This window comes from Leptosomus discolor, chromosome 24 (genome assembly GCF_034619465.1).
Source record: "Leptosomus discolor isolate bLepDis1 chromosome 24, bLepDis1.hap2, whole genome shotgun sequence".
NCBI classification, from domain to species: Eukaryota; Metazoa; Chordata; class Aves; order Leptosomiformes; family Leptosomidae; genus Leptosomus; species Leptosomus discolor.
In genome coordinates, this window is record NC_141414.1 from 7,054,133 (window position 1) to 7,073,467 (window position 19,335).

General features: G+C 47.5%; 1 protein-coding gene across 1 annotated transcript; it reads left to right on the top strand.

Annotated features, from left to right (window-relative positions):
* The first annotated feature begins 3,678 nt into the window (after positions 1–3,678).
* On the top strand, positions 3,679–8,644 carry KLHL26 (kelch like family member 26). Its single transcript, XM_009949600.2, has 2 exons — positions 3,679–3,860; positions 7,063–8,644. Exons 1-2 carry the CDS (start codon positions 3,679–3,681, stop codon positions 8,642–8,644), a joined length of 1,764 nt encoding a protein of 587 aa, XP_009947902.2.
* Positions 8,645–19,335: the final 10,691 nt, after the last annotated feature.

Genomic DNA, 19,335 nt, shown 5'->3' on the forward strand with positions numbered 1-19,335 from the left:
AACGTGGCTGTTGAATTCCAGCTGCCCCCACTGCTCCATGAATATAAAGATGCCTTTCACTGCTACAGTCGTTTCCATATGGAAAGTGGGATTTTGTTCCTGTAAAGTCACCTTTATACCAATATATTCATGTCAGAGGCGCCGATTGTGTAAACATTTTCAGATCCCCTTGCAGATCGCTGTGGGACGTGCAGTGGAAGTGCTGCTTGATGTGAATGTGATTTTTATGTTTTAGATTTTTTTTCAAAGGATAAATTTGACTGGGTGCAGCCAAACACACTTGACCCTGCTCCGAGCTAGCGTGCTCGGCCCCTGCCGAAGGACGTCCCAGCCACAGCAACCTCCGCAAAGCTCTGCGGCAGGGGAAGGACTTCACTCAGTACCGTCCTTTTGAAGACAAAGATGAAAAACCGAGGAAAATTCTGGAAGCTCTCCAGCCCTGCCTCCGTCAGAAAGGGAAGGGGGAAAGAGTGAAATAACCACTTTGTCACTATTGTGTGATGAAAGGCTTGTATCTGGAAGGCATGTTCTGAACGGCTGAGGAGTAGATGCAACTCTTCCCAAGTTTGTCTGCAAGGCTGTTTCTTCTGTAACAAATTGTTAAGCAACAAGTACACGGCAGATTCAGATCTCAAATAAGATAGGGACAGCCTCACAAAGGCACTTTCCGATGTTCAAGGCTTCCTTTTGTGCTTTTTTTTTTCTTGTTTTCTTGGTTTTTTTTTTTATTTTTTTATTTTAAGTCTCTGACATCCAGCTGCTGCCTCTCTTCTTCCTCTGTTCTTAACGCAGCGCGAGGAGCGGAAGGCAGGGCCGTGCGGCATAATGCATCGTGTGCCCCGTGGTACGGCAGCCCGGGTTGAGCCAAACCTGCTTTTACCACAAATCCCTTTTTTACCAACCGCGGTGCGAACAGCGCTTGTTGCTGTTTTCTCACCTTTCCGCCTCCCGCTTTGTTTTTTGTAAAGGCTCTTACTGGATTCCTCATGCTTTGTGCGGATTTTATTTTGCTTCCAGCTTGTGTGTTTCTTCTAAAAACTCTTTTTTTTTTTTTTTTTTTTTCCAGACTGAAGAAAACTGGACATTATCAGTGCTTTTCTTATTGTTAGGTTTGGTTTTGGTTTGTCCTTTTCTTTTTTTTTTCTCCCCTGGAGGATTGTGTAATCATTGGATCGTTTTATTCTATAGCTGTAAATAGACAAAGGAACTAGTACAGGGAGTTTTTCAGGGGTAGCTGTTCACAATTACCTATTGAAATGAATCGCACATGCAAACATGTTTATTCCAGCACAGAACTACCTACTCGCCCAGATTTAGTCCTCCATCTACTTTACGCTCGGGTTATTAACAGTGCCTGTAAAAGTTAGCTGAGGAAAAGGAAAGAGAGAGGAATGTTTGTTCAGGTAAGCCTTGTTGTTTGAAGAGGCACCCGCACGGGGAGGGTTGGGGATATAGTGAAAGCGATCGTATGTGGGTAAGCCCGTAGGCTGGGAAAAGGAACATTTAAAATTGGTCTGAAAAAAATGCTGAAGAAAACTCCCCTGAGAAGAATCCTGCGGGAGATCAAGTCTAACAAAGTTACGGTAACCTCGGGAGTTGCCATCTCCCAGCTGAGCCGCCGGAGCTGTCTGTGTGTGTTATACCTGTCTGGTGTGAAGCGAAATGGGTTTCCTCGGTCAACGATTCTGCGCTCAGAGGCAAGACCATTTCCTTGCTTAGGGTCGATGCTTCCTCCTTTCGCCTCCAGTGACTCAAAGCCACTGCTCCAGAGAGGAGAGTAAAATGGGTTTGACATGATGAATATTCATGCACTCGCTCACTCCAATCTCTTTCCTCTTTTGCCATGGGAAGAGCTGGAGCGGAGAGACATTTCTTGGCTCGCAGAGTGATGGATAAAGGTCTTGTCAGCAACTGACTTTTTGCTAATCCTTTTTATTATAGGAAGGATGTTGTAGCTGGACTCCACTCTCTGAACTAAGACTTTTTAGTATGCTTTGACTTTAAGGTAGGAATTCCAGCTCTGCGCTACAAGAAGCGCAGCTGACCGGTATCAGTCATCTCAGTAGGAACTGGTGTGAATTTTGAGGTGCGTTCCCAAGCCTGCAGAGTTTCGAAACAGACTGCAAAGGTTTGATATCTGCATCCTGCAGCATCCCAAAGAGCTCTAGAGCTGCTCGCACAAAGCGGCTGCTCTCTCGGTGCTCTGATGAACATCGCAGATTTCCCCTAGCTCGCCTCTTCTGTAAAGCCTGCAGGAAATTGCAATCCGATAAGTTAGGCAAGTAGCAAGTCCTGTCCATTGTTCCTTATTGTTTGGGGATTGTTTACATCCCCTTTTTTGTTATCCCATCTCCCTGACTCTTCTCTGACCTTGCCTACTTGTTTCGTCCATTGTGTGTGGCATTTGTTGTTGTGGTGAACTCTTAGGGACAGCTGCTAGCGAACGACGGGATTATACAGCCCCTAGCACACTGGGGTTTAGTCTCTGTACTATTTTTTTGGGCTGCTGTGGTTTATTCTACCGAAATAATAATAATACTACTACCCTTTAAGCACAGGACTAAGTGCACTCTCCCACTGTGGACTTGGGAGCAAGTAATGCGTCTTTCCAGATTTGGTATCACCTGCTTGGGATTTTTTTATGTCACGCTTCCATAAAATATTTCTTCAAATGCAGAGACCAAATAGCAGGATGCTTCTGAAAACCTAAAGCCCATCCTGAATACTGGTCCTTGTGCATGTTTTCTTCCCAGAAGGGCTTGGATCTTGATCCTGAAAAGTAGTTCAGAGTCGGATTAAATTTGCAAATGAATTTAGGATTCCCTGCTTCTGTTGGCGTGAGTGGACCCCGTTTGGTGGGCAGGGCATGCTGGCCCACTATCACCTTGCTCAGGAAATCTGCAGCATAGTTGGAGTTATTTTCAGAGGAGCACGGAGCATCTAACAGTCCTTTCTGCTTGTGCAGAGATAGTGCTGATGTTCACCTCCAAAGGCAGCGTTCTCGCCGACAAGTGCATCTGAGGCCAAGTGAATCTAAGAATGATGCTCCCCGCGCGGGGGGAACATGTGTGAGAGGCATTGGGAAAACCAAGGAAATATTTACACTGGGAGGGGACTGTTTACAGTGCAGTTCAAACAGTTGATGTTATTTAGAGCAGCCAGTGCTGTGTCGTATTTTGCTTTTGCTCTTCTCATGAGGGTCAGGCACAAGGAAAGGATCAAATAGGGCTAGCAGGGCTGTCCTTGGACGGTGTGGAGTATCTAACAGCTGCAGTCAGGATAGGTGGTGAGAAGAATAAGCAACTGTGATTCAGGCTCGTGGTTGAAGTCAAGGTCAGGGTGGACTCTGGGGTAGTTGTAGTGTGGGGACACCACTGTTTGTTGGAGATTTTGGCCCTGCTAGCTGATGTTTGGATGGTCTCTGAAGCCCATGTGTGCTGCAGCGTGACGGGTTGTCAGTAATGCAAAAGTATAATTTCAAAATTTGGAAGTCTCTTTTGTGTTGGGAGAAGGGAATACAACTGAGGTACTGATGTCATGATGTTCCGTGTGGCTGTTGAGCTGGGAATTTGCGTTCAAACTGCTTCGTGTTACAGTATCTTCCCCAGCATGCTTTGTAGGTATACCACATATTGTTTTAATTTAAAACCAGCCTGTCTCTCTTGTTCTGTTTTTAGCATGGCTGACAAGAACAGCACCCTGAAATGCACGTTCTCTGCTCCTGGCCACAGCACCACTCTACTGCAGGGACTGGCCTCGCTCCGAGCTCAGGCTCAGCTGCTTGATGTCATCCTCACTATAAATAATGAAGTGTTTCAGGTTCATAAAGTTGTCTTGGCTGCCTGCAGTGACTATTTCAGGTGAGAATCCGATAGGGAAGCAGGCATTTTTACCTTTCCCATTGGTTTTCTGTTTCCCCATCCTCCCCCACCCCAACCTTCCCACCGCACCCCAAAATCACACCCACGCACAACCTTTTGGAGGTACCGTTTGCCCCACGGAAGGATTCGGTGGGATTACCTGCGGGCACGTAGAGGCTCGGAGTCAATCCCTCTGCACGCAGATGAGGTTTGTTTTGACTACAGCCGCTGGGCCAAGACTCAAGTTCAAGCCAAGGTCTTGAACCCACCTCGGCAGCGTTGGTAGGTGCTCTGCCTGCTCAAGGAGACAGGCTTTTTGCCCTGGAGCTCCTCGGGCCGATTGGGAAGTGGCAGCGAGGGCTCTGAAATGAGTCATCCCATTGAAGGGTTGTGGCTGGTGGCGCCGGTTGGAAATAGGGCTGGTGTTATCTGTAAATACCACTGATCTGTCTGCAGTGCTTACTGTTCCCAGGCTGAAGAGTATGAAGCATTTTGGGTGTGCATTCCCCAGACCCCCGGGGAGATGGGGGGGGGAGAATTGTCCCATCCTGTGTGGGTAGAAAACTGAAGCGTGGAGATGAGTTTTCTCAGCCAGGTGAATGCGGAGCGAGCCGACTGTGGAGCAGGAAATTCAGTCTTAAGCGAAAATCTGTGTTCGTCCATCTTGCCTCTGTTGAACTCCTTTGTAATGGTTGTCTGACTTGGGATGACTTCTCTTTTGAGTTGGGGCTACTGGCAGCACCAGGAGCAGTGTCAAGTGAGGTGCGTGCTGGAGGCAATGGGTATAGGGAAGGTTCAAAACAAAGCAGAACTCCTCCGGGGTGTTCTAGGCTGCAGGTAGGGGTGGAGAAGGGACGTTTGGAGAGGGGGGATTTGCAATCCCTTGATGTGTAGGTTCCTTCCTGACCCGAGCAGACTGGTTTGCTGAACAGGTAACCGAGAGCAAGGGATTTCAGTGTCCCTTGGCGTATCTCTTGTATCCCTTTGCCCGTTTCTTCAGCTGCTCTGGCGATGTCTGTCTTATGTACACACGTATTTTCTAGGCTGTTCCCTTCTCACTCCCTTTGGTAACATAAACCTTCCAAGCTTATCACTCTCCCTAACAGGCATGCAATTAATGATGGAGCTGATCTCCCACCAAATGCTAATAGCACTATTTGTATTCATAAATGCTGTATGCAGTGCCACTGCTAGTGTGTTTTCACTGTCGAAACATAATTGCTGAGTAGGTTTCTTGTTATAACTTCTGTGGTGCTAAGGAAGGTTGTCCTGGGGAACAATGGCAGAATAATCTAGCTTTTGAAAATACTCTTGTTTTTATGCAGAAGGGGGGAGGAAAAGGAGTGAAATTGAGGCATTTATATAATCAGCATTTTAGAACCGTAACACTTTTTAAAGGAATTGCATTCTATTTGATGATTTGTTTTCATCATGGCAACAATAATGCTTTTCCGTCCTTATGCACGTTCAGCTCTGTACAGCTAATGCACGAGTACACGTGTGCCTGCATATCCTCTGGGGCGAGGGATCAGGGCAGCGTGCTGTTCTGCGACATGGGATATGCGAGGGGATTTTAGCAGAATGCTCTCATCTGCTATATGGACAAATAATTGCAAACAGTATTCCTGGTCACTCGGTTACAGAAAGCTGATTTCATATGCAGGTATTTCCTTATTTAGGTCATTTAGGATTTCTTGGGTTTATGCTGGACGGCAGCAGGTTTTCTAGCCTGGTTTGGACAGGAAACTCGGAACTCCTGTCTTTTGACAGTGTTCCCAAGATATTCCTTTATTCCTGTGCGGATGCAGAAGAGCAGGGTCTGTTCAGCATTTTTTCTGAGTAACTTGCACCTTGGAGTCCCTGCAGCTTCCTAAGGCAGCTGTAATGACACCAGGCCTTCACAGTGAATTTACCTTTCCGATGCAAAAGAGTTGGTTATCGATGGTGGAAAAACCAGCCCAAAACGTGCAGGCCGCTGCCGGCCGTTCCGAAGGTCTTTTGTGTGACAGTCCGTAGCCTCGCCGCGGTGTGCGTACAATGGCAGTGAATGGTGAATCTCCACGTCACAGTTCTTCCAGCAACCTGTTTTGACTTCGGCTTCCCCAGAACTGCTCTGCTACTGCTTGTTGAGTGCTACCCAGAGCGCAAACCTTTGCCCCCGAGCTCCCCATATATAACAAAACCTGCTGAAATTTAATGTAAACGTATAAAAAAAACCAAATGTGCAGTTATGTCCCCATCACGCCCACAGGCCCTGTAGCTGGGAAATGCAGCGCCGCTCTAGAAGAGCGGTTTACGAGATGTCTGTGCGCAGTCCTTGGCGCGGTCTGTGCTTCCTGTGGAATTTAGAAGCCTCCCAAGGAGGTGATCGAGGGCCTAATCTCTGCGTGGCCTGGTCAACTGATGTGCTTGCAGCTGTGCTGTAACAAAATCTTTTTTCTTTTTCTTTTTTTTTTTGTTTTAATTGCCTGTTAGCCCCCTGCCGTCGTACTGCAACATGACAGACATTTTCTGAAGTGGCTGCAACTCCTGTTTTCTTAAGGCGTTGGGAATGCATCTTGGAGGGGAGGTTCTGTTGCGATTACCAAAGCTGTTCACTAAATGTGTTGTGTCTGCAATATCTAAGTCATTTCACAGCTCGCCTACGATACAATGGGCTAGCTGAAATCTTGGCCTAAAGGCAGTGCTGCAGGCAAGCTCAGAGGGTCGCTGACCTCCTGAACACGGGTGTCTTCCAAAGGGTATTCTTACTTTGTGCTCACAAGTCCTGCGTTCTTAAGCCCTCTAGGGCATGGTTACCAATCTTGGCTGGTGCAGACCCCGTTGTAGCCTTTGATTGTTGAGTGTCGTGGATTCGTTGGTGTCCAGCGCGCTACACTGCCGGCTCTGGTAGCTCTACCTACTTCTTGAAGCTTCGTCCTGTGGTCCACTCTTATTTATGCTGTCAGTAGGATTGAAAGCCTTAACTTTCTGATAGCTGAAGATTACTTCTCTCTGGACTGTTTATGCAAGCTTTACGTCAGTAATTGCATACTCTAATTTCTCCTGGCTTTCAGAGATTTAGCCTTGATTTATTCTCCCCCTTCCCCATCCTCCCTAAGAGAATCAGTATGTTTAAAGCAAAAAAATAATTCTGAAGTGATGCATCATTATACGTGTATTTAAAGGGAGGAAAATTTTTGTTTGTGTTTTTGACCTCCAGGGCAATGTTCACAGGCGGGATGAGAGAAGCCAGCCAAGATGTGATTGAACTGAAAGGTGTATCTGCAAAAGGACTGAAGCACATAATAGACTTTGCGTACAGCGCTGAGGTGACTCTTGATCTTGACTGTATTCAGGATGTGCTGGGAGCTGCTGTCTTCCTCCAGATGGTGCCCGTCGTGGAGCTTTGCGAAGAATTTCTGAAGTCTGCCATGAGCGTAGAAACGTGTCTCAATATCGGGCAGATGGCCACCACCTTTAGCCTCTCATCCTTGAAGGAATCAGTGGATGCATTCACTTTCAGGCATTTCCTCCAGATCTCCGAGGAAGAGGATTTCCTCCACCTGCCGCTGGAGCGCCTTGTTTTCTTCTTGCAGAGCAATAAGCTGAAAAGCTGCAGTGAGATAGACCTCTTCCGTGCTGCCGTCCGCTGGCTGCAGTATGACCCAACCCGCCGCGCCAATGCCAGCCAGGTCCTCTGCCACATCCGCTTCCCGCTGATGAAGTCCTCGGAGCTGGTGGACAGCGTCCAGACCTTGGACATCATGGTGGAAGACGTCTTGTGCCGGCAGTATTTGCTGGAAGCGTTCAATTACCAGATCCTGCCCTTTCGCCAGCATGAGATGCAGTCCCCTCGGACCACCATCCGCTCGGACGTCCTGTCCCTCATCACCTTCGGCGGCACGCCCTACACCGATAACGACCGCACGGTGAGCTGCAAAGTCTACTACCTGCCGGATGCCAGCGGGCGCCAGTTTAAGGAGCTGACGGAAATGGAGGTGGGCAGCAGCCACTCCTGCGTGGCCGTGCTCGACAACTTTGTCTACATCGTAGGAGGGCAGCACCTGCAGTACCGGAGCGGCGAGGGAGCGGTGGATATCTGCTACCGTTACGATCCGCACCTGAACCAGTGGCTGCGCATCCAGGCCATGCAGGAGAGCAGGATCCAGTTCCAACTCAACGTCCTCCACGGCATGGTGTACGCCACCGGTGGGAGGAACCGCTCGGGGAGCTTGGCCTCCGTAGAGAAGTATTGCCCCAAAAATAACGAGTGGACTTACGTGTGCTCCCTGAAACGCAGGACGTGGGGGCATGCCGGAGCCACGGTAGGAGACAAGTTGTACATCTCAGGTGGGTATGGCATCTCGGTGGAAGACAAAAAAGCCCTGCACTGTTACGACCCCGCCGTGGATCAGTGGGAGTTTAAAACCCCCATGAACGAACCCCGAGTTCTGCATGCTATGGTCAGTGCAAATAATAGGATTTACGCTCTGGGAGGCCGCATGGACCATGTTGACCGTTGTTTTGATGTTCTGGCTGTGGAATATTACGTGCCTGAAACAGACCAATGGACAACGGTGAGCCCTATGCGTGCAGGTCAGTCGGAAGCTGGCTGTTGTTTACTAGAAAAAAAGATTTATATCGTAGGAGGGTACAATTGGCATCTGAACAATGTTACCAGCATTGTGCAGGTGTATAACACAGAAACTGATGAATGGGAAAGGGACCTCCATTTTCCAGAATCTTTCGCTGGGATAGCGTGTGCTCCTGTTATCCTCCCGCAGGTAACGACCCAGAGATAACTGTGCCCGACGGCGTCAGCCCGTGAGATCGCCTCGTGTTGCATGTTATCAGGATGCTGTGTTGTTCCTTTGTTGTTTGCAAATGGTATTGTGCATTTTGTGGGTGAGGGAAGGAGAAAAATAGCTTGTGTTCCCTCCTCCATAAAGTCCCTCCTCCTCTTATGTAGTGTTCTGGCAAGCGTGTTTCATCAGAAGCACTTGTCAGCTAGTTAGACTTAACAGATGTTACAGCTGGAAAAAGCTTTTCTCTTTTTTTTCTTTTCTTTTTTTTTGATGGGGGGTGCATCTTCACACAGAACCACCGACTTTTCATCTTTTTAACAACATTACGCATTGCAAACATTGACAGCTCAGGAGTAACTAAGTACTGTGGTAAGTTTAAAAGAGTTCAGGTGTGATTTTTATTAATAGCTCCAACAAATCATTGTATGTCACTTTGTTGTTTTTTAGCAAACAATAAAACCAAAACCTGTATAACAGACTGACCTCCAGAAGCAATAAAGGGACAGTGGGAGCTAGAAGAGCTCAGGTGCTTGGGTTATGAAAGCATATTCTTGCTTTCCAAAGGTGACTTTTTTTTTTTCCCTCCCTCCTAAAAGGGGAATACTTACCCCTGCACACCTCTGGTCTCCGTTGGTTCTTCATTGCTTGGATTATACTGCAGTCCCAGATCGCTTCCTCACCCCTCCAGGTCGCAGCATGATACTTTACTCCAGAAATTCTCCCTTAATTGGGGCATCCAGAGTTTGCGACACTAAAGCCATGTTGATAGCTTGATTACATATAAACGGGCGTGATTTTTTTTTGTAACTGCCAAAAATTTGTTTGGCTTCACTGGCAATAAGAGCTCTGGAACTGTTTGCCTGGGCTGAGCCGCTAAAGCAGAGAGCAGCCGGCGGTTCTGGTTTAGGACCCCGCTGCCTTTGTCTTTCCGATCGCTCCACCGATACGTGTTCACCCCAAGTCTTTTTGTACAGTAAAGGTTCATAAGCTTGAAGGTTTTCTCCCTTGACTTGTAAATGAGGTACTTGGCATCGTAATATGGTAGAAATCTAAGTGGATTGGGTTTTTTTGTTGTTGTTGTTGCCAGTGGGTATTTCAAATGAAGAGATTCGTTTTAAGATGACACTGTCATTTTTGTAAAATCTGTGTTTACTGCACAGAATACTGTTACTTCCTGAACTTCCCTTTCCTCCAAGCCATTTTTTCTAATTAATTTGACCGATTAATGAATCGAAAGTTTCTCCTTTTATCAGGTATTCTGTTTCAAGGGCTTTGTTTTGTATCTGTGTAAGTTTGAGTTTGATGGACGCAGTCTTCTTTTTAGAGAAACTGTTGCATTCTGCTGTTAAATAAATACTGTGCTGTAACCCTTAGAGACAATATATAATGTCTGTTTTGCTGATGAATCATTGAGCAGGTCTGTGTAAAGCATGAACTCCGTACCTCAGATTCACTTAAGGATATTTTTCTCTAATAATGAAATCAAAGCACCTTTGGGTGCGATACGGTGGGGGCACATGCTCTCTCAGTTAAGCTCTGCATTCTAAATTTTAGATAAAACGATGCGTAGTTTCATCTGTTCCTACCTATTTGCTGATTTGCCAATAATAAATTAATGAAAAGTACTTGTTGTTGTATAGTGTGCTAGAGTCAGTGGGCAAGCTCCGCTTTCGAGCTCTTAGGCAGTTAATTTACTCCATTCTCTGTTCATTTGGTCTGGCATAGAAGCTAGAAGCGCTGCAGAACAGCCTTGGCAGATAACAAGCAAATTTTGAGAAGATGAAATGTAATTCGATACAAGCTTCAAAGTTACAAAATAATGGATTTTCTTTTTTTTTTTTTTACTGCTTCCATATGTTTATGAAAAGGGTACTTTCTGAGGTTGGTAACAAATGGAAGGTTACTTGCTTTCCTATTTACGGAATATGATTAATCCTCTTAAAAGTATGTCATTCCTTCATCAGTGCCTTCCTAAAATACTGAAGTATTCTTCCCTATTTTATTTAAATTTTCCTACCAAAAGGATTTCTATGGCAGCAATTGATGGTTTGGGTGTTCTCTAATAACTGAGTTTTTCTGAACGTGCAGCTGTAGTGCTCATAAGCCGCACCACATCAGATGGCTGGAGAACCCATGCGATCACCATAGTTGGCATCTCTTCATAAGGAAACCGTGCTTTATTTTTCACTTCCAGCTTCTAAGGTACGTGTGTGCGTTGGGTGGGTAAAGGAGGGGGAGGGGGAAATCCTTGGAAAAATGAAAAAGCGTCTTTGGTCTCACTTTTAAGGTCAATCTTGCAAAAATAAACTTACCCTCTGTATTCATTCCTGTCGGAACGGTGGCAGTGCAGATAGGAGGGTACACAAAGCCATAAGTGACTGTATTTAATAAACAGACGGGCTGTTGCCGGCCGTGCAGCACACCAGCCTGGTACCCGCGTTCCCGTTCCCTGGCGCTGCGGAGCGGGAGCTGGGAAAGGTTTCCAGCTTCTTTCACCGAGACTTGCGACAGAGCGCTGCTGTGCACCCCCTCTCTTTGTAACCGGAATGTTCTTTTTGTAGCAATATAAATAACGATTTTTCATAACGTTAGCTAGAAATATTCTAGCGGTTCTAAATTTAGCAGGGACTGGCTAAAATGTTTGTGGAAGTGCGTATCATCCAGATTGATAATAAAGTTTGTTTTACCCCCGTGAAGTATGTGGTTGTGGCTCTGGGCTGTTCTGTGCATAACCTGTCCGTTATTCTGAAAATAAACAGGTTTGATTCTTTTGCTGTATCGCAACAACTGGCCTGAGGGTCTTCACGTAGATACCGAAGGGATCGTGCTCCACGGCTGGGTTGGAGAAAACGCTTTGCAGGATGCCCCACGTGAAGAGCAAGTGGACTGGGCTCCTCTCCTCTTCAAGAATGAGCAAAGCCAGATAAATGTTTGATTGAGCTCGGAGTCATTTATTAGTCTCAGAGCAGCCATAAACGTTATAGGGGTAAACCTGATTTGGTACATTTTAAAATACCCTTGAACAGATGGGGAACAGTAAAAGCCCAACGTCATTAGTTCTAGGTATTTGCAGAGTATGCATGTCCCATTAGGGACTGCCGTCATGGCCAGCGTAATAGCTTCTGTCTTCTCTGATGTTTTATGGGCCTGAAATTGTACTTAAAACTGTAAAGAAAGAAAGCACTAGAACTCTTGGCAGGGTGCAGAATAGCTAGAGATTGGGAATGTCTGCATCCTATTAATGGTGTCATTGACCCTTTTCCAGAGGGTCTGCCGGCTCGGCAATCCGACTGTCATGTCTCCCTACCCTAGAACCTTGCTAATTCGTGCAGACGTGTCCCAGCTCTCGTACCGAGGTCTTGGAAGTTTAATAGCGGTGGAAAATTTAATTTCTTTGATTTACAGTGAATGAAGGCACTCCCACTAGCTCTTAGTACCCTGGTGCTGATTTAAAACGATGCTGCGTAACAGAACTGCTCCGGACCTCTTGTGAGCCACATCAAACCTAGTCAGACGTTTCCACTTCCATGGCTGCGATAAGGTCTTTAGTTGCTGAAACTCTCCAAACTTTAGGGACGTTTATCATGCTCGGATTATTGAAGCCAGACTACTGTCAGAATAAATAAAACATGTTTCCCAGTGCAACTCTAATTATGATTTTTAGCCAGTTGTGTAATGTGCAGAACTTTATTTACAATAAATCTTCCAGTTGCTTGCATAAATGAATGAGATTTCATCACTTGTGACTTAAGGACCAGGAAAAGTTAATGTGGCTGAATAAATTTACAGTCTAGGCTGGGTGTGTTGGCATGTCAGGCGAGTGAGGGAGCAGAGCCGGCTAGCATTGCCTTCCTAAGGGGGCTCAGCTATCTTGAATTTCACCTGGGAGCATGTATCTATCATATAGACATCTCTCCCTTCAAGTTATTTTTTTACGGAGACAGCTTAGATTCTGCTCTGCATTTTAATGGTGAGTAGGCACAGTATCATCCCACAGACTCCAGAAGTTTTGTTTCTTATTCCAAACTAATAACTGAGTTTCAGTTACTCAAGTTTGGCACTTTGCAGTTTAATATTTCAACTTCAGGGAGTTTCACGGAGAAGCTTTAGAATTTATTTGTGGGGCAGGCACAATTTCAGCTGCACCGACACTGAATGTTCCATAAGATGAACGCGAAATATGCTTTCTGCTTGGAAACAGCTGCTGGTTTAGCTGTGCAACCCGAAATTAGCCTCAGGTTGTAAGAAAAAGGGTCAAGATTCAGCAGAGAGCGATGGTGGGGGCCTGCAGGGGGGCAGCACCGGAGTAGTGTGTGCAGTTTGCAATGGAAAGTAGAAAAGCTGTTAGAGCAAAAGTTTTCGGAAGGTTTTATAAGCTGCAGAGAGCAAATCAAAGGTTCTTGGCTCTGTCCCTGAGGCTTTGCAGTTGCTATTTCACACCCAGCCCCCTGTCACGTAATTAGCTAGAACTAGTTTGTATGGCTTCTTAAAAAATGAAAATCTTTTTCGCTTGTTTATGCAGGCTACCAGCCAGTCTGCTTCTGGCTACACTGCTTTCTATCTGGAGCAATTCCTTTGAAGTCACTGGAGTTGCGCTACATTAACACTGGAGTACCTGGAGCAGAATTTATCCTTTTAGCCAAGTTTAATATTTTTGATGTATTATCTTCCGGTCACAATGCTTTGAAAAATGTACGAAAAAGTGGTTTACATATGGTTATCTGATGTTTGTAATCAGGCTGCTAATCTGTGTCTCCCTACAAAGTTTGCAATTACTAGCTTTAAATATATCCTTCCTTTTTTTGTGCTCACTGTGGCCCGGGGTCTCGTTTAAACATGTGATCCTCCTTACGGATGCAGATTTGCTCTTTGGCAGTATCAATACCTGCATTCAGTATTAGTGCCTTAAGGATAGTGGTTTACAACTGGATTTAGAAGGAATGTATGAATTTCACTGAGGTTTGGAAGAGAGAAATTTGCCCTGCGGTGCAGTTAGCGTGTCTGGACCTCGGTTTCGCATGCTTCGGGGTTCTCGCGTGATGAAAGCTTCCTGATGCCGAAAGCGAGGACTTGCTGTTTCTTAGGAAGAAAAGCGGAGCATACACCATGGAAGGGGGTCAGGTTTAGTCCTCTGATGAGCAGAGATGCTCTCCCCGCACAAGCATCTGGGTGTTTGCCCAGTTTGCCCTGGCTAGGGCAGTTGTCCCAGGCTACTTGCCGCAGCCTTCCTCTGCTTTCTCGGGGGCTGCGCCGTGCTTCGGGCTTTCCCTTGTGGCATCGGCGTCTCTCCGAAAGCCTGGTGCTGCCTGTGGGCTGCAGCTGCTGCGGTTACGCTGGGGGGTGAGAGGAGGAAGGAAGAGGGACCCTATCCTTCCTGCTTTTGTGGGCGTTACGAACCTAGAAATGTGCCCACCCGTTGTACCATGCGTGACCATCAAAGCAAACCTTGATCCCAGGCCAGATGTTCGGCAGGTTTGGAGCTGAAGGCTTACAGCTTGCAGCGGAGAACCTCCCATTTTCACAGTGAAAAACAAGTTGTTACATTCCTTCCGAGGCTTTTCCAGGACAGCAATTAGAGTTCGAGTGAATGAATTGCTGCCGCTATCCAAGAGGCCTGAAAAGAACTCCTTAGAAATGCACTTTTCTGGAGGCACAGATCCTTCATCGGCAGAGCCCAGAGGCTTGCGAGCAGCGCCAGGCACCCCGTCCTGCGGGGCACTTGAGATGGTATTTCAGTCCAGTGTAGAGTTTGCTGTGAAATGCCCACGGAGGTATTTTGCTGGAAAAGGGCATAACCACGTGTTTGGAGTTGCCGTGTACTGATGTGCTCTGCTGAATCGCAGCCTTAAAATGGCTACAGCCAGCGACCAGCTCCGCACTGCAGACTTGGCGAGGGAAATCTGCCGGTGTCCTTGAAAAACACAATTTGTTTCTCCCCTGTTGAATTGTCCCATTCGGCAGGTTTATCGATGCGGCTTGTTTTGCTTCGGTAGCAGGAAGAGGGAGGGAGAAACGAGGCGCTTTTCCTTGGCGGCTACAAAGCAGTTTGATGCACGACTGCATCGCAGAAGAAATGCTTTGCTGTCGGGGCACGCCGCTGCTCCTGTCCCGGGGAAGCAGCCCTTGCAGAGACCTAACCTGTGCTGCGTTGGCCCCTTGTTCATTTGGTGTGTGGCTGAAATTGGGGTGCGTAGGGCAAAGAGAACAGCTCAGTCCCAGAAGCCACAAAAACGAGTGGTTGCTTAGCCTCCTGCTGAGAAACCAGATGTCTGTAATGCTCCTACTTTACTGAGAGTAAAATGATTGAAACTCGGAGGTGCCTGAATTTGGGTGGCACGTTGGGCTAACTCAGGTTTTCGTGCCAAAATTGCCTGTACCTGCAAAAACCCCACGCTGAATTCTCCTTCGCCCTTAGATTTACTTTTTTTAATTCCTTCAGCATGAAAATCGAGCCTTCAACTTGTGGGTAAAAAATCTGTCCTAAGGCCTGGAAATAGCAGAGGTTGGTTTTGCGCTGGGACATGAACCAGAGGAGTAGGCAGGTAGTTGCCCTGTGCAGCCTGCTAGCCATGCTGGAAGCCAGCGGTTCATGGTGGTGTATTTCTGCTCGAGTACAGTCGGAGAGGGCAGGACAAGGCCTGGTCCGATTGTTGCCTACCCTATAGCTGTTCTATTAGACACAAGTGCTCAGGAAACGTCTGCAAAAAAACTTGGGGTTTTAAATCTGTTACTTGTGAGCTTTTTAGCCCCCGTCTCTGAAGCTGAACCGTGAAATTTAAAAAGGAAGTATTTTCTGCTCCTTTATAGGTACAATATCACCAAATGATCTGAACGTGGATTTGACCAAAGGCTATGGAGGGAAACATCTTGCTCTCTGACGCGCTGCTCTGATCTCCAGCTTGATTGGCAATGGTTTAATCTCTTAGTGGTAAAAAAGTATTTCCCGGTTTCCTGTTTGTTTCAATAAAGTGCACGAGTCTTACTGGTGCCTCGCTCTGTAGCCCTGACCGTGACTGCGCCCGCACAGAACGCTGCCTCCCGTCCAAGGGCTGTCTTTGGAAAGACCTGGAGTGGCTGCCGGTTTGCCGGCTCACCACATCACCTTAGCATCACGGGAATACTTCTTGCTTCAGTGTGGCACGAAGCCAAGCCTTGATTCTGGGAAAAATAACCGTAACAGAATCCTCTGTGTGGTTGCCAAAGCATTTCAGAGCACCAGGAGATAAGACCTGTAGAAATGAGAAAAGTATCTTGTAGCAGTCAGTGTTTGCTTTTTGTCATTTTAGAATTGACAGGGAATGGTGGAGAAACTAAACTGGAAAGACGACAAGGGAGCGTCGGTTTGGAGAGCAGAGCCGAGCGTTCTGTGCGACTGCGGGTTGGTTTGCTCGGGCTGCTCGTCAGATCCGATGAGCGGTACCCAGAGCTGCCCTCTGGAACCAAGGGTATCTTAAATTAAAGAAATAGTCACAAATTCCAAGGGAAACCGAGAACGTTTTCCCGCTGCAACGACAATTTGGAGCTCAGTTCAAAACAGCGCTGGAATGAGGGACTCTGTGCGCTGCACCAGACATTCTTCTCTGAGGATAATGGGAACGTCAACAGGAACATTAAGTAGGAAGTGTGAGAGATCAAAATCTTTGTGTCTGTAGGCAAAAAAAATGTCAGCTTCTTTGTCGATCATGGCACAATCTCATGCTGTCTGCTCTTGTGTAAGCCTCACGCCTTCCTTTGAAGCCTCTAAGGGAGAATATGGAAGTAGCTGGGTCTCTTCTGCCAGAGCAGATCCAGAGGAGCTGGAGGATAACGACCAAGCGATAAGTAAACACAGCCTCCTCCCTGCAACCCGCTTGCTCTCGCCTGCATCTGCTCGAAGAAGCTGCAGGTTGCTCAGTAAGGAGCTGTTTGCCACAAAAGCAGATGTGAACACCACGGCCCGGTCCTCTGGTGACTCTTTGTTTGCTCCAGAGCAAAGCTCTGATTCTCAGTTACAAGAAACTTTTTCCTAACACGTCTGGAAGGCTGGGGGAGATCGAGCTGCTGTCTCGGGGGATCCCATCGCAGCTTTCTAGTGAGATCAAGTTGTTCTCACATGGCCCCATATGTGCTCAAGGTGAAGACGGCAGGAGACATAAATAATACTTAGGGTATGAGCTCATCATTTTGTCAAACGCATGGCATATCTCCTTCGGTGGAGGAAGAAGGAAACCTGGCACCCGTCTAAAATGTCTCCTTGCCAATGCCTTAATGCAGTCAAGATTTACATTGTCTGCTGGGTCATGCACTTAGCAGCCATTCAGATCCACCCACACCCCAAAACGTGGAGCTGAGTGGGTGAGAAATTCCAGAAGCGACTCGGGCAAATGCAAATGTTGTGTGGAAGAGATGTTTGTTACGCAAATGCTTTTAAAATCGGAGAATTGAAGGACAGAAGCAGGGTCCAGGATGCACACCGGAATTCAATCTGATAAAGCTGAAACAATAAGAAAAGGGAGTCTTCTAAAGGGAGGAAGTTGTAAACCCCCCCCCCTCCCCAGCCATCTGCGTTCCTTCCCTGCGAACCACGAGCAGGAGCAGCCGTCGGAGGGGAGATTTCACCCTCTTCCATCTCGGGAGATCCAAGAGGGGAAAATTTATCAAGTTTCATCTTAGGCACTTAATCTTCTGGTGCTGTGGAAGAGGCAGAGTGGCAGCTGGGTCTCTAGATGGTTGATATTACCACCTATGGTATTAAATCCAGGATAACTCAACAAAGTATTTATCATCGTCTCGCTTCTCGAGCAAAAACAATGTGGATAATGGGTATCTTCGTCTTATATCTTTATGATTTATGTGCTTTTAGCGTGACAGGCCAATTTTGCAGGTCATACGCTGTTCATGTACACAGCTAGAGGGTATTTAACCGAATGTGCGTGCCAGTTGTTTATTCTTGGTGAAAAATGCAAGAAGTGGTTAGACTAACATCTGTCAGGAATGACAGAGGAAGGGCTGATCCTGCCAGGGCCTGGCTGATCTTTTTAAGTCCCGGCTCTGTTTTCTGCGATGGTATCTCACACCGTGTTATGAACTTTAAGTGCAAGTTGGCAACTAGAATTTAGGGTAGGACGTGACGTTTGTGGCTAATGCTAATCCTGACAGTTGTTGAACGGGGTTTCATCCATCCACCTCTAACAGCCTTGCAGCGGAGGGTAATTGCAATCTCTTATTTTTACGTGGGCAGGAAATACTTAGAAACGAGTGGCAAACTGCCTGAACCACGGCCACAGGGGTGATCAGTAGTGGAAGTGAGGGCAGAGCCTAATTTCTTTGATCTGATATTCAGCCGTGACAGGAGTGAGCGCTGTTCGGGCGCGGAGTGATGCACCGAGAAAGGAGAGGGACCACTTTATCTCTGTTGCTGTGTAAAAAAGAAAGCGTAAAGGGCAACGTGTGGGTGTTGGGGAAACAGTACTGTCAGGATTTATTACTGCCTAACGCGTGTGTCCTGCCTATCCCAGTGCTTTGCACCCATCTGATGTTAACACAGCTGGAATGAATGGTTTAGCAGCCCAAGCTTGTGTTTCGACATGGCCGTACTCGCTAGATCTGCCCGCTCTCATCCCAGCAGGGTCATCTCTGCCTGTCAGCCCGTCCCCGTGACAGACACGCTGCGTCCCACACACATCACCGGCTGCATCGGCCAAGGTCCTGACACCTCCGGGAGGGGAAACAAGTCTCTGGTGGTGTTGACGTAGAGTTGGGGTTCACCAGGAAGGAGCCTGCGTACGCAGGACGCCAGGGGAGAGGGAGCAGGGTGGGGCTGGCTGTGCTCGCAGGAGTTTGGCAGCGAGGATGTGCTTGCGTGGGAAGACTGCACCGGTTTGTTCTGCGGAGTTCAGCGCAGAGCTGCGTAGCATCTTCTGCTTCGCTGTACACCTGAACGGTCCAGGAAAACAGGAGACTTTCCCAGCTCCTAAATCTTTCCCAGAAATAATGCCTTTACTTGGTATCTCAGTACTAGATTTTCACTAGATTTCTGCTGTACGGGTATCGCCTGTCTTGTAGCTTCACGTCTCTTATCTTGCAGGAAGAGGCAGCAATCGCAGAGCAGGAACTGTTGCTTATCTTAAAGAGACTGGCTAATGAATTCGTAGCTTGTTTTCCTCTCCCTTTCTTTCCCCGGAACGAACAGGAGCTGCGTGTCTTCCTTCACCTCCTGCCTCAGCAGGGCCCAGCCCCATCTCTGTGAGGTACTGGGACAACTGGTTTGTTCAGGAAATGCTCCCTTTTCCGAAGAGGCGGGGGGGGGAAATCCCTCTGCAACAAGCCAAGTAACCCCTCAACTTTAGGCAGGAAAAAAAAAATGTAAAATTGAGATTTTAAATTCGCTGTTTAAGAACCACCTGGTTTAATGATTTGGGAATTTACCTCCCACTTCAGGGCAAGGCGTTTGCTACTTGAGCACCCACTGGGGACACACGAAGGCACACCCGCACCCCCCCCCCCCCCCATTTTTCCGCCCGCCATCACCCGCTGACGCCTGGCTCCGTGGCCAGGCCTGCTCGGCCCGCCGCGGCGGGCACCGGGTTTCGGCGGGAAGCGCCCTCAGCCGCGACGCGCGGCGTCTGCCCGAAGACGCCTGGTCGCGACCGGGGCAGCGCAGAGGCTGCTTCGGCCCCTCAGCGGGCCGCCCCCCGCCCCGGGAGAGG